This window comes from Nelumbo nucifera, chromosome 8 (genome assembly GCF_055504915.1).
Source record: "Nelumbo nucifera cultivar China Antique chromosome 8, China Antique-T2T, whole genome shotgun sequence".
Lineage (NCBI taxonomy): Eukaryota > Viridiplantae > Streptophyta > Magnoliopsida > Proteales > Nelumbonaceae > Nelumbo > Nelumbo nucifera.
Genome location: NC_142656.1, coordinates 10,153,216 through 10,168,968, shown reverse-complemented (window position 1 = coordinate 10,168,968; position 15,753 = coordinate 10,153,216). Strand labels below are relative to the sequence as shown.

General features: G+C 33.6%; 1 protein-coding gene and 1 pseudogene across 2 annotated transcripts; one reads left to right on the top strand and one right to left on the bottom strand.

The window, feature by feature from the left end:
- Positions 1 to 4,026: 4,026 nt before the first annotated feature.
- LOC148789610 (cytochrome P450 89A2 pseudogene) lies at positions 4,027 to 7,482 on the top strand (annotated as a pseudogene). The gene has a single exon (XR_016079222.1). The product of XR_016079222.1 is annotated as a cytochrome P450 89A2 pseudogene (transcript).
- Positions 7,483 to 13,166: 5,684 nt separating this feature from the next.
- On the bottom strand, positions 13,167 to 14,690 carry LOC104592180 (uncharacterized). Its single transcript, XM_010251402.3, has 3 exons — positions 13,705 to 14,690; positions 13,464 to 13,541; positions 13,167 to 13,339 (listed from the first exon to the last, which is right to left on the bottom strand). The coding sequence occupies exons 1-3, from the start codon at positions 14,437 to 14,439 to the stop codon at positions 13,328 to 13,330; spliced, it is 825 nt and encodes a 274-aa protein (XP_010249704.1). The 5' UTR covers positions 14,440 to 14,690; the 3' UTR covers positions 13,167 to 13,327.
- Between the last annotated feature and the right edge of the window lie 1,063 nt (positions 14,691 to 15,753).

Here is a 15,753-nt window from a genome sequence, read left to right as displayed (position 1 = left end):
GCTATGTGTTATATATTTATTTCAAACTTGTCATTAGATTTGATGGTGTTGGTCTCAAATACATTTGTTTATGTTAAATTTCTTGTGTTGTAGATTTGTTTTAGGTCTATTATAGATTTATTTATTTTTTTCAGTTCTAGGCTTCTAGTGTTTTATTATCTCAATAATACTTGATCTCATATCTGTTTTTTTTTTCCTTTCATTTTTTGTTGTGTTTCAGGTCATCTCAGGCAACCCACCCAAGGGATTTTCAAGCTTAGGTACTACATCACAATCAACCCACGCAAGGGGTTTTCATTTTTTATAGTGGAATAGTATATGTTGATTTGAGAAAGTGTGAATATAATTTATATAATAGTAATATGTCGCAATTGTTGATATTTCAATTTGATATTTAAGTTCCATTAATTATTCATGTAGGTACCATGTTATTTGTGCTTTCTAATTGGGTTAAGCCCACTACAATAATCCAAATTTATTAAAAGTCTAATTTGATTTTTATACTAAAATAATTTGATTTAATTTGAGATTTTCTCAAATCATAAGTTACTTATTTGATATGAGATATTCTCCAAACCGAACCAAACTGGAAGTGGATAAATTCACAATCCCATCGACCAAGAATTCGATGTTCCTTTTTCATATATGTGGGGATTAGGGAAAGGTTATTACTTACACCCATCTCCCAGGTGGGTAAATAACTTTCCTACCTAGGGGATAGTTGCCAATATTTTTTTATGACTAAAATGGCCATTGAGTTATTTACCTAAGAAATATTTACTTGGATAAGTGCATTTACCCAAGGTTTTAAAAGGCTAAAGGCGGAGGTGAGGCGTAAACCTCAAGGTGTTTTAAGGTGTCAGCCTTGAGCAAAAAAAGAAAATGATATGATCCATAAACAATAAAGACGTGAAAACATAAAATTAGGATCTTATATGGATTGGCTTGTATGATATATTGGACATGAATTCATGGTTCAAAGTATCCATACACCCCAATATGCTGAAAGGGATGTATTGAGTATCGACACTTTGAACCATGTATGCCTTTTTTTCAATTATTTTTTAGTTTTACAATTATATTACGTAATTATTAAAAAGAGTTTTTTAAAATGCCGTAAAAAGGGGTATTGGTACCCCAAAGAAACATTACAATTTGGATTAGAATTTTACCAAGGTAGTTTTTTTTCATATTGTTTTTCCTAAAAGAAAAAAACCATAGAAATCAAACTTTTTAATTTAGGGATATGAACCAACATTGTTTTAAGAAGAAGGCATTCCTATTTCCTTTTTTGCAATAGTATACATTAGCAAAGAGTGTCCATCTATATGATGCATGTGCTTTAGAAGAAATAAATTATCAAGTATGATAAAAATGGGTAAGTGGGTAAGAATGAAGCATGAACAATAAAATAAGTTATTACCTTACACATTTTATATGCAAGTTTCTTTTTATTTATATGTTTATTTATTTGCTCATTACACCAATATATACAAAATAAGGCTTTTTTTTATCTTAAATTTATGTTCCCCTATGTAAACATTCATGCTCCACATTAATATGATGATTAGTTGAGGCCTAAGCCTTGGACATTTTGAGGCCAAAGGCCCAAAGGTGTAAGCCTCAAACAACTCAAGGCCTAATTGCTGATGGGGTCTGACATTGAGGCCATACCTCTTTTCCCAACCTTTTAAAACAATGCATTTACCCAAATAAATAACTTACCACAAAAAGCAAATGGAACCTATATAAATGAAAATGCCCATCAAAGAGCATTTAAAAACATACAATTAGACTTATCTAGAAAATAACACATCTATACTAACTTACCTGGATAATATTTTACAAGTGAGTTACCAGAAAATGAAACGAGCTAGCTGGTCATCAACTAATCATAAAGTCAGATCTGAATCATTCGATACTCTGCCTCTAGTCTATACAAGTTGTACCACACAAAACTGCTATTTGTTGATTTTGTTTCCTAATCTTATCTAATATATATATAAGTAAGAAAATTTTCTTTATATTAATTACTTGAATTTTAGATATAACATAGTTAAGATAGAAATTGGAAATTAACAAAAGTAACAATTTGATTAAAAATAAACATAAATGTATGTAGTAAATGTGCATGCACATTCCACATGGAAAATTTAAATTACATTAACAATTATTATTATTATTATTATTATTATTATTATTATTATTATTATTATTATTATTATTATTATTATTATTATATTTTGTATTCCATTTCTGTTATAAATAAAAATATTTTTTACTTTAACAATTATTTTTATTTAATATGATGAATATATAACATTATAAATGTTCCCAAATGTTTTCAACAAAATTATATACTTTTTCATTTTTTTATGTTCTATCTTTTTTTAAATATTTATTATTCAATTATGACATCATGAGTTTCTTTGAAAAGTTGGATCATTGACCCACCATCTAGATAAGAAAATAGCTTTGTTTTTCGGATCAGTTTTAAATTATATAGTTCATCTATATTTTATAAATATTTTTTACTTATTACACCTAATTTTTGTTTGACAATATATATATATATATATATTCTTTTGATTATTTATATTTTTTAAGATTTATTGTTTAACTATCATATCATCGATTAATCCATTTGACCCAAACTACTAACCCACCACCCAAAAAGTAAAATAGTTTGATTTCTAGGTTGACATTAAATTTTGTATTACATTTCCATATTGACAAAATTATTTCTTATGTATAATTCTTATTCTTGTTCAATATAGTGAATTTATAATATTAGAGATGTACCTAATATTTTATTTTTTTATAAATATATAACATTAGATATGTTCCCAAATTTTCTCTTTTTTTTTAAATTTTTGTGATTATTTGTATTTTTTATTTTAAAAAATGTATTATTTGACTATGGAATCATTTAATTTCTAAGTTGATTTTAAATTTGGTATTCCATTTTGATCATTAATAAAACTACTTCTTATATTTCATACTTATTTTTGTTTAGTATAACGAATATACAATATTAGAGACATGCCCAATTCTTTTTTATTTTTTTATATTATATATTCTAAATTTTTATTATTTAATTATGGTATTATTTATTAACCTTTTTTACCCTAAATGGTTTAATTGCTTTCCCACCACAAGGAGGGAAGAAAATGGTATTGTTTTCAAATTATTTTTTGAAATATTTTGTATACTATTAAAATTAATGTTGTAGATTTAATTAGTAGAATTTAATGATGAGAAAAAAATATATCTTAAATATAGGATTTAATGAAATTGAATAGGAAAATGGTTTTATTTAAATTTTACATTATATTTCCATAAATAATAAAAACATTTCTTATTTATCATACTTATTATTGTTTAATATGTCAAATATATGATGTTAAAAATATTCCCAATTTTTTATATTTTTTTCATTTTATCTAATTTTGAATTTTATGATTTAATTGTAGCAACATGGATTGGCCCATTTGACCCAAAATGGTTTAATTTCTTACCACTTCCTAGATGAAAACACTATTTTTTTTTTCAAGTAGATTTTAAAAGTATAAGTTTTTATGTTATTAGAATTATTAATTTATTATATATGGATTTAATTAATAGAATTTAATGATGAGAAGAAGCAAAAATGCCTTAAATATGTGATTAAATGAAGGTAAATGCAAATTAATACCTTAAGTGTTGGATTTAATGAGAGTGATTTGAATGAATTGGATATCTTAAAATTACCTCTTTTCAACTTATTTAATATCAATAACCAATTATCCTATTTACCCTTATTTTTATCAATAAATTTAAATATAAAGGGTAGATTTTGTCATTATAAAATTCCAAAAATATTCTTGAGGATATTCGTACTTTTTAGGATTGGTATATTCGTGGCAACCTCTCCATTGAAAAAACGGTATCCGCAGATATAGTATGTGTGAATTATAAAGCGAGCATGCGAAGTCCATTGAATGGTATTATCCGTGTAACATCATGTGAACGTGACGGTGGAGTTTCTACCTTATTGATTCCCCCAGTCCCCTATAAAGATTCTCTACTTCATTCGAGTTCCCCCTTTCTGTGGCCTCTTTCTCTCTCTCTCTCTTCCTTATCTCTGCAGGTTCCCTACCACCCTCTCTCTCTCTCTTCTCATGCTCGCAATATGTCTTCTCCTTCCCTCTTCTTTTCAGTCACGCGAGCCGTTTCCCTCTTATGCTACTCTCCCTAGAAAGCCTCACCAACATGTGCTCCTGAGTGAAGGCAACCAAGTCTTTGGGAAGCAGTTCTCAAGACAACGAAGCTGGTAGCTGGCACCATGGATAGGGATATGTCTCACATGAAAATCATTGTAAGGGCCTCATGCTGATGGATTTCGGTAGACTTTAACAAAATCAAAACTGGTTCATTGAGGTTTGATCTCTTACCAATTGATTCAGTCAGCTACATATCTTACATTCTCACTCAATGATTTAATTTTGAAGCTTGATCTCTTATTCCAGTTCATTCTTCCTTGTGCCCTTTAAATATTTGCGAATCTCATTTCTAACCAGGCATCAAGATGGATAACTATCTGTATTTCATACAACATATTATTTATGTGATCTGGATTCATTTTGAACGTGTGAATTTGTAAATGGTTTAAATGTATTGATCTTATTCATATAATATGTTATTTATTGTGGGTTTAACTTTCCGGATATTTTTTTCCCTAATAGATTCTATTTATTGTTATTTGGTGATAGTATTACATTGTTACCTAAATGATATGTGCTATGAGTTCTTAATTGCTTAATTTTTGTTAACCAATTCCTTTAAATCATATCCTGTATAAATCTCTATAAGATTGCTGAAATGGTTGATTGAATTGATATTAATTTTGAATTGCATTTGAATAATATATAAAAGAAAAAGGAGAGAATTTCCTAAATTAACCATGGCTAGGCTTCGGTCAATAGCTGGTCTCCTAATAGTACACGACCTAAAAGCAGATTGGAGGTGCAAGAAGGCTTATAGGCGGTATGGTTTGAAAGGAAGATGTAAAGATATCTACTCAAAAGGCAAAGCCTAATGAGATATTTCCTAGCAGCCAAGTTGTTGGTAATGCTTCAACACTTAAAACCAATAAAAAACATAGGAAAAAAATGCTTTTACGCATAATGGAACAGAGTGGTCAATCATGATCAGTTTTATAACTTGGATGGTTCATCTCCCATTCATTAAAATTATAAAGATCACAATTTTTATTTTTGTTTAGGCCAACTGAAATAATGGAGTGATAGCCCTGCAAAACACGACCTCTCTCTAATATATATATATATATATATATATATATATATATATATATATATATTAAAGAGAAAGGGGTGGTCCTACTTCAGAGATGTGAGATGTGCTGTAGGACTGTTGTGGGGAGCAATTTTGTAGGGGATGATTTGGTCTCATTACGAGTTCAAATCAGCCATCACAAGATTGTCCCCACAACTGCTCACACCACATTTCCGCCAAACATCTATCCATGATAATCTCAAAAATTATGATGTCATTATTGGGATATATTCTCAATACACGGCGGGGTTGATTTGGTTAAGAGTTCAAATCAACCCCCCACAACGTCCCACAGCACATCCCGGCCATGTATTGAGAATATCTCCAGATAATGGCATTATGATTTCTAGGATTATCAATCATCAGGATGCTCCCATTTCCCAATACACGGAGGCGATGTGCTGTCTTACGTTCTCCGTCATTACAATTTGCATCAATACATCAAAGTATTTTCTTTATTTTCGTTGAATACATCGAAGGTTTTGATTCGTAGCAAAAGTCGTTATAGTAAAGCAAATCCACTATCAGGATCGTCTGTAACCTTGATCCTGCTGGACCTGCTCTCAGACCATTCCCATGGAGGTGTGGTTCATCGTGGTCGCCTCTCTGTGCATCCCTGAAATTCCTTCTTGATCTCATATACAGAAAGCTCCCACCAGGTCCCTTTATTGTGCCTCTCTTAACCAACTTCTTATGGAAGGACACACCTTTTTCCGAAATCGAATCCGTTCTTCGCCACTTACGCGCCAAGTACGGCTCCATCTTCAAGCTCGACGTCGGCTTTCGCCGCCCACCAACATGCCCATACAGCCCTCATCCAGCACGGCGCCATCTTTGCCGATCGTCCGCCGGCTCTAGGCCACCCAACAACCAATACACCATCAACTCCGTCGCATACGGCCCACTCTGGCGTCTCTTCCGCCGGAATCTCACCTCCGAGATCATCCACCCTTCACGAGTCAAATCTTATGGCCACGCCCGCAAATGGGTCTTGGACATACTGATCAGTAGGCTAAGGAAACAAGCCAAATCCGGCGAACCCCTCTGTGTGGAAGATCACTTCCATTACACGCTGTTCTGCTTATCGGTATTCATGTGTTTTTGAGAGAAATTCGATGAGAAGGTCATCAGAGACGTCGAGAGTGCTCAGCGGAAGCTCTTGACTAATTTCGGCCGATTCGACATACTTGCTTTGCTGCCCAAATCGGGAAAATTCATATTCGGAAGAAGTGGAACGAACTCTATCAGCTGCGATGTAATCAAGAAAGTGTCCTGATTCCTCTGATACGAGCCCGACGAGAGCAACAGATGAAGAAGAAGAAGCAAAGCGAGGAAGGGAAGGGCGAGATAGTCGTCGGCTACGTGGATACGTTACTCAATCTCCAGCTACCCGACGGAGGACGGATGCTCACGGGGAAGGAAATAGTCTCTCTGTGCGGGAGTTTCTCAACGGCAGCGCTGATATAACATCCGGCGGTCTGAAAAGACATCCGCCGGGACATTTCCTGCTGCCGCACGCAGTAATTGAGGATGTCACCATAGATGGGTATCTTGTACCAAACAATGCGATATAGTGAATTTCATGATAGCAGAGATGGGGTGGGACCCAAAAGTTTGGGAGGATCCCATGAAAGTTCAGGCCGGAAAGATTCTTGACACGTGGCAATGGAGCGGAAGAGTTTGATATAACCGGGACTAGAGAGATTGCGATGATGCCGTTTGGGGCAGGGAGGACCGGAGGAGGATATGCCCCGGTCTTACTTTGGCCTTGCTTCATATGGAGCATTTTGTATGGCCAATTTGGTTAGGGAATTTGAGTGGACGGTCAGGGATTCTTGACACCTTCACCATCGTGATGAAGAAACCTCTAAGGGCCCACATGTCTCCAAGGAGAGTGTAATCATAGAAGTCTCACATTTGCTCCTTCCAAAATGGCTCCATTTGGGGATAGTGCAAATTAAGGCCATGTTTGAGAGTGTTTATATTAAAAATAAGTGATTAAAAAACATGTATTTATCTGAATAAATAATTATTTAAGCTTTATTTGAATAGACTTTTAAAAAATATTTTTATACGCATACTTTGTACTTCTGTTTTTTATATAGTGAACACCCCTATGTATAACAAAGTTGAGTTGAGGATTTCTTCTATGATCTTAGCCTTTGCTTTTGCTTTGGCATCTCGACATTGATGTTACACTTGGGCCTTTTCTGCATATGTTTGATCTTTGTTCAGAGAGAGGATCTTTTTCTTTTTGTTTACTTGAGGATTGAAATGGAGAAATCAAATTGCCGATTATGCCTATATTTTTTCCCCTTGCAAATTAAGCCATGTGTTTTTTCATTACATGGAGTTTGTAGTGAAATGAACTAGTTAAATAATTCACCATTTCCAACTTTATTGAGGCTAACCCTAGCCCTATGAGTTCTCCCACTCGTGGATTGTAACAAAAGGCAATTAGTTCCTATCATTAATAAAAGTACATGGTAGTAGGGTGTCAATCGGATTGGATTTGATCCAATCCGATCCAGTCTAATGTGAGTCCATTATAAATGGACCAGGTTCAATCTAATCCAATGAATGTTTTGGACTAATTTGGACCGGTCTAATTTAACGTCTAGACCATCCAATATGTTCAAATTCATTTTGATTTATATTGATTTAAACCCAAATCCGATCTATTGACACATATATTCTTATCTTATATCAATGGATTAAATATTGGTTAATCCAACCCAATCCAATATAAATTTGCTACGGATGGACCCAGCCCAATTCAATATAATAAATATTTTGGACCAGCTCGGTCCAATCCAATATGTCTTGTTGGCCCATCCAATCCATCCAAATAGACTTTGGATTAGACGGGGTCCAATTCAAAACGATCCATTGGCACCCTTACATGTAGAAAACTCTTGTATATAGCCCGGGATGACAATGGGTCGGGTTCATTAGGATTTGACTAGATCCTAACACAACCCTCCAATGTTCTTATTTGAACCCGACCTAAACCTATAGGGTTCGACCCGATACTGGCCTGACACAATTTGCAGTTTTTATTTTTCTTATTACACATTTTAAAAACCTAAAAGCCATTTATTTAAGTTGGAATTCAGTTTATGGGTTTTGAGGTATCACTTTGTCCATTATGCTATGTTTGGTTGCACACCAATTTAGTGTTTAATTTTGTGTTGGGTTTTATTTTATTCTGCTTCATGTCTTAATTTGTTTCATTTGTACCGCAATCAAACAAAATAATCTAAATTTTGAAACAAAAATAAGTCAGAATTTACACTCAAATCATTTGCACTGTCATAGTTTTGTACCGGTGCAAATTTATTTGTATTGTAACCAAACACAGCTTTAGTAAAAGAGGGGAAAACAAACTAAACATGTAAAGAAATGCTAAACCTTAAGCAGTTTATAGCAATTAGACCTGGGGCAGGGCCCTTTTTTTTTGGGGGGGGGGGGTTGTCATTTAGTTTTTATTCAAAAAATTAGGAAAAATAAAAGACAATGTGAAGAAGTGAGGAAAGGATAGTTATAGAAAACATCTAGGTTGGTTTTAAATTTTGAAATTCATTTTCATCATCAATAAAAATACTTATTATTTATCAAACTTAGTTTTGTTTAATATGACAACTATATAATATTAGAGTTGTGTCCAAAATTTTGTACAAAATTTCTTTATTATTTATATTTATATATTTTTTTATTTTTAGTATTTATTTATGGGATCATGGGTTCACCTATTTGACCCAAATAGTTGTATTGCTTATATGCCACATAAAAAAAAACTTGTTTCATTTTTGGGTTGATTTAAAAAATAGTTTTGTATACTATTAAGTTATTGTTCATGGATTTTAATAGTGGACCTTAATTTTCTTTTAGTGTTTAATTATAGCAGCATGGATTCACTACTTACCCACTATACATAAAAAACCTTGTATTTATTTTTGGGTTGGTTTTAAAAAATAGTTTCTTATACTATTAAAATTATTCTCCATGGATTTAATTAATGGAGCTTAAATTTTTAGTATTTAATTATAGCATCATGGATTCACTTTCACTTAGATGGTTGAATTGCTCACTTCCATGTAAAAAGATAGTTTCACTTTTGGGTTGATTCTAAAAATATAGGTTTTTATACTATTAAAGTTATTATCCATAAATTAAAGTCATGGAATTTAATAATTAGAAACAAAAATATCCTACATAAGACATTTAATAAGAGATAATGGGAAATAATACCTTAAATATAGGATTTGGACACATGCATGTGTATAAATAAATGACAAAGATATAAGTTGATGTCACATATCAAACTTAACTTTATGAACAAAGATATATATATCAAAGTATCGGGTATCGTATCAGATAATTTGGATATGAATATATACAAACAAAAGATATGAAAACACATGGATACACTAGGAAAATGATACAAATTTTGTAAATACATCAATTACACTAATTTTAAAAGTCAAAATAGCCACAAATAAAGCATAAATATATAAAGAAATATATTACTAATATAACAAGATACATAAATATCATATAATTTTGTTGATAATCCAACAATCAAGAGCCCAAGACTTATATTATATAGTTTTTACAAAATAAAACTTGCACAAAACCATTATTATGTTAAATTCTATAAGTCCAAGATACAAAACATATGCAATTATTATATTTTAATTACTATAGCAATTATTTTCTATTTTTACTTTTCAACATTAACAAAAAGGCAATTAAATATTAAATTTTGAAATATTTGATAATATCAAAATTACTATCATATGAAATTTATAATTTTTCTAAGATACATATATTATTATCATATTTTTACTTTTAATCTTAACTAAAAGTATATCAAAACTATTAAAATTTCTAAAGTACATATCATATGAAATTCATAATTTTTAATTATTAAAGTAACGATTCCATTGTTAACATTTTTATTTTCTATATTTTTTTCTGAAACGACAAACCATTTTTATATAAATTTAAATTAGTGGATTTGATAGATTCAATTTAATATTATATTCTTGAATATTTTGTAAACAACATTTTTTTATTTTTGTAAACAATAAATATGTTATAATTTAGTCTAAATTAAAATATCAATGGATAATTTATAAACAAATATTAAAATTTGAAGATACGTATAATGTACAATTTTATGAAATTTAAGAACTAAAACAATTATCTATTATTAATATTTTTATTTGTATAAATTTATTGAGAGTAAAAAACAATTTTTGATATAAATGTATATTTGATAATTTGCTTACTTCATTAATATTTATAAAATAGTAATTTTTAATATTATTTTTTTTAATGTTAGAATTATTGAATATAAGCATATATGTATTTGTCTAGGTTCATGTTAACGGTAAAGTTAAAAAAAATATATTTTATTTCACATTATATCACAAGTTGAATGATGACACAGTGGCTTAGAATGGTAGCAAATAGTGGTATGGGTGTTGAGACTTGAGTTTGAATCTTCATAGAGAATTTTATAAATAAGACAAGAGATGTGCATGTGTATCAGTGTGTATCGGAACGTATTGATCGATACAGTGTGATATATTGATCTATATCTTGTCACACGACTAGACGTGTATCCTACCAATACCGAGATATATCTATATATTAATATTTTTTAAAAATATAATTAAATATTTTCTAATAGGATTATAAATTTTAATTATTTTAATTTTATTTTTCTATAAAAACAAAAACAAAATGATTAACATTATAAAAAATCACGATGAATGAGGATCTCCACAGGATGGGGATCCTCGTGAGAACAAGAATGAGGATAACTTTGTCCCTATTAACGAAAATGGAGATGGAGATTTTCGCGAGAACAAAAATGGGGAGAGGCTCCGCCCCGTTGCAATTCCTATCTGTGAGATTGTGAAATAGCTGAAGCCGAAAGCGAGCAAATATGAAATTCTGTTTGCTCTCCTCTTTGTTCTGTGACTCTGTCTATGCATCTTTGATTGATCATTCATCAACACGTTGAAGTGGTGGGAATTGTGACCAAATTTCACTAATATCGGATTTGTTTTCCCTTTTCTTGTGTCCCGTTTGATTACAGTCGACCAGCAGGAATAAAATTTCATTCCCAAAGGAGGGCAGGGAATGGCCACGACAAGAAAAGAAATGAGATTCCGATTCCGTTCAACCGAATCAAAATAGCCCATTCTGATTAGATTCCAGATCCCTATTCATGCGAACCAAAGCCTTATCTTTTCCAAGGATTACATTGAAGCAGAATGAGACCCACAACTAGTAACTCTTCGTTCTCCTTGATCATTATTTCGAGCCTTTGATGTTGAACGAGTTTATTATCTGTTAATTTGCTTCCTCCGTTATCTCCTCCAATTTTTCCGACGTCTAAGTTGGACGTTTTCGCCCACCGGGTTTCTTTAAGAAGGAAAAAAGAAAAAAAGTTGCCGCGTAAGAAGGAAGTGAAAAGGCCGCGTAATTCAGACTTCACAGAGTGCAACCTGCAAAGCTTCACCTTTCATTTCAACACACATCTTGCCAAGAAAATGTGACAGACAGCACATTACAAAACATAGCCTGAGAAGGCAGTTCTCTTGGACACGACAATTTCCCAAAAATATGATTTGATCAGACGATTAACGATTTTAAAAACCAGATGAAAATCTATCCCGGCGTGCACAACACAACAAACTGCATACCAATAGTTCAAACTTCAAAGTTCAAACATCATTGACCGTACAAAAAAATCTTTTCAGAAAAGTTTATACAAAAAGTATCTGGTCAATGGTCACTACCCATTACATATCTTCTTTTCTGAATTATTAATTTATTACTCTTCACCTCTTCTTGTTATTATCCTAATTCCTAATCCTGGTGGTCCTTCCTTGCGTATCTAGCAGAGATCGAGAAGCAAGAGCTACACTTAATGGACTACCATTCTATTCCATTAGATTCGATGAAAGAACTAACAGTTAAAATCCAAATTCTAGTAAGGAACAAGAAGGAGATGATTGACTGGTTTTATCTTCCAGGTGACCACGTATGGCTGGAACAGCCATTTTCCAGGTGATCCTAGTCGTGCTTTTATGCAGTTTTCATGAGGCATTCAGTCTCAGATGCAGTCCATCCCCTTCTAGCATGCGCAGAGCACCAAATAAGATTGAGCAATAATCAAAATCCAATCAAATAGAAGGCCAATGTATAAATGAAAATGTTCTCCCTCAAACAAATTTTAAAATCTCAACAGAAGGAAACCCAATAGCTTTGGGATCAATTATCAAGTACAACAACAAAATTATTGTGGATAAATTGCTCTGGTGTTTGGGAGAATGTAGCAGAGTTTCAACGGTTGGTCCTACCAGTAACATAGAAATTTTGCCTGGGTTTATCTGTCTCTCATTGTTCACATTATTTTCACCAAGTTCCATGACACGAGATAGTAATCACCATTAAACCTATGCCTACCTGAATATCTGAATTTTGCTCCACAATAGAATAACTCATCCATCATAAATATGGAAAGGAATACATATAGTAATTGCATCATGGTCAATTCTTGCATCACCCATTTATAGTGGAGTCAATCAGCTGAAAAGCCAGCTAAAATATGAACTTCACAATCTGATGTTAAGCTCTTAACTGAATAGACAAGCAACTATCTTCATGGTCATGGCATGCAACTGATAGAATTCCTCATTACCCAGAACAGATGTTACTTGGTATTCACTAAATCAAGCTCGAAGAATCTATTCTGTTTATGTCACTTTTAGCAGAGAAAGGAATCAAAATGGAGACAATAAATGGGACTGAACTTAAATGAACTTGCACATCATGTTAAGAGAACAGGAAATTCAACATTCTTATCAAATTCCCAATTTACAGATGGATGGTTTCATATACCACCATTTGAGATTACTGTGTGCCCATGGTCAGCAAGCAGAAAACTTGAAATTTCCAAATACCGTTAGTGGGTTCACCTTGATCTCTGCAGAAACCATGCTCAAGATGTTAGTTTATAGTTTAACAGTACAGGAATTATATGAAAGAAGAGGGGAAGCAGAAACCAGAGAATCTAATAACAACAAGTGGGTGAAAAACAAAACCATTACTTTTCCAGGTTCAGGAAGATCAGGAACTTTGTATGTATCTGGTGTGATTTCCGTCAACCACAAACCAGGGAAAATTGCCTGCAAAACCCAATTACCGGCTTTAGAATTTCATTACCGACGGCGATAAATAACAAAACTCTTAAACTCCGAAGGTTTTACAAGCGTATATGTATTTGCGGAAAGAAACAGAAGCAATTTTTGCAAAGCGGAAGTGGAATTTTGAAGTGGGAGAAAATCTTACATCCTGTTGTTTCTGTATAATCCTAGGCCTCTTCTTTGGCCTCCGAGGTGGCCTCGTTCCCGTCATTGCCAGAAAATCCTCCTCTACCTCATATCGAGAAAGAGAGATCGAGAACTTCGGACGCTCTTTCTTGTCCTTCTCCACGACCTGGACTGTAGTTACACCTTGCAGCCGATTCGATTTCATCGTCGAATTACCATTTCGAAAAGGAGATGAGTTCTGCTGACGCTCTTCATTTATCGAGGAACCTCCCCCTCCTCTTCCGGCAGTAGTCTCAGTCGGAGCCTTACAAGCCGCTCTTCTTGTTCTGAGATTCCAGGGCCTCGCCGCTGCCGATGCTTCATTTTCTTCTCGTACCTCCGGAATCGTAACGTTTAGCTTATCAGCAGCCGTTCGGAGGTGAAGCTCGAGTTTTTCCCTAATTGCTTCAATCCCGTCGTCTCCATCCTTGTCAATCTTGGATTTCTCAACAGAATTTCCAATAGGCGGCGGCAACGGCGATTTCCTGGAGTTCTCGAAACCATTCGAGAACCTCCGCTTCAATGACCGGGATTCTCTACCTCGGATGATCGAAGCTCCCGATTGACCTGCAGCAGCCGAAAACCTGCGCTCGACAGAAGAAATTTCTCCTTTTGAATCAACCTTCATGCATCTGAGAAGTTTCTGATTCCCCCACTTCAAGCGAGGCATCGAGAAATTGTGCAAAGGCTTTGATTTCTCAGGACCCATCTCCATAAATTTACAGTCTTTCTTCTTCTGAAATTCCCGAAATCACCATGAACCGACGGAAAGAGAGCTTGAGCGGCAGAGCTCCGGTGGAAACTTACCTTCTTCTCAATTTCTCTGGTACATCAATTGCAGCTGTCGACTTCTGGGCATTTGAAAGACGAAGCTGTGGAGTTCGCGGGAATCTACAGAAACGAGAAAGAATTCAGTTGATCACGACCCCTGAAAACGCCGGGAAGCTCATATACACGGGACTCGGGAGAGAGAAACTCCGAAGCGAACAGAGAGAGCGGTTTTAACGTTCGGCAATGCAATTGGGCTCTTGGGTTTTAATTTGGGCTATTTTTATACTCTATAATGCGCTGCTGTGCGCGATACGCACCAAAAAAGTGGGCTTGGCTTGGCCTTAGCCCATTCCCTCGCGGGTCGCAGCCAAATTTTTCCGGCTACAAATACCATCCCATCGACGGAAAATTTGATGTGCAATAGAACTACAGTGCTAGGATGAATAGAATCAAGCCTGTCCGTTAGATTCTGAAAGAATTTTTGTAATTAGATTACAGCCCTTCACTCACTCGATAAGTAGACTTGTCAAAGCTCCAGGAGACAAAGAAGTTTGAGCGGTTGCACACAGCGCGCAAGTTAGATTGAGATTCGAGAATAGTGGGATTCCATTTGTCGATTTGCACTCATTGTAGGTTACGATGGGTATTACGTGTTTTCACAATTGATCATCAAGCGTCACACAGCTACGAATCGCACCTAACATGATAGAGCAAGGCTGATACAGCGGCTGCACAAATATATATTTTTCTTGTAGCGAGGAGAAATTCATCCTGCACCACACATCTGGAATCTGGAATGATCAACTGATATAAGAAAATAAAACCGTTGGATTAGGATCTGGATGGAATCACGAGTACGAGGTTACCAACCGTCAAAGATCGTATTTTAACCCACCAGTGCAAGAATATAAGGAGAAAAAAATTAAAAACCATATATATGTACTTTTCTATGGAGTAATTTGATTTAATTTTAGAGCCTTCAAAAGCAAACACATGATTGCAGAAAATTTACAACCAATTAAACGGCATCATAAAAAGGTGACCAATTATTTGATTGGTCAGAGCTCTTTTATATGATATCTTTGTACGATCATAGATTTATTTGGATTATTTAACTTTTAATGACTGCATTTTAAATAAGCCAATATTCACTTTATATAATATATGATAAATTATAATGTTTTAGTTAAGATTCAAAATAAGTTTACAGTGAGAAGGTTTAGAAGGTCATTTACTATTTATTCATAAAATTAGACCT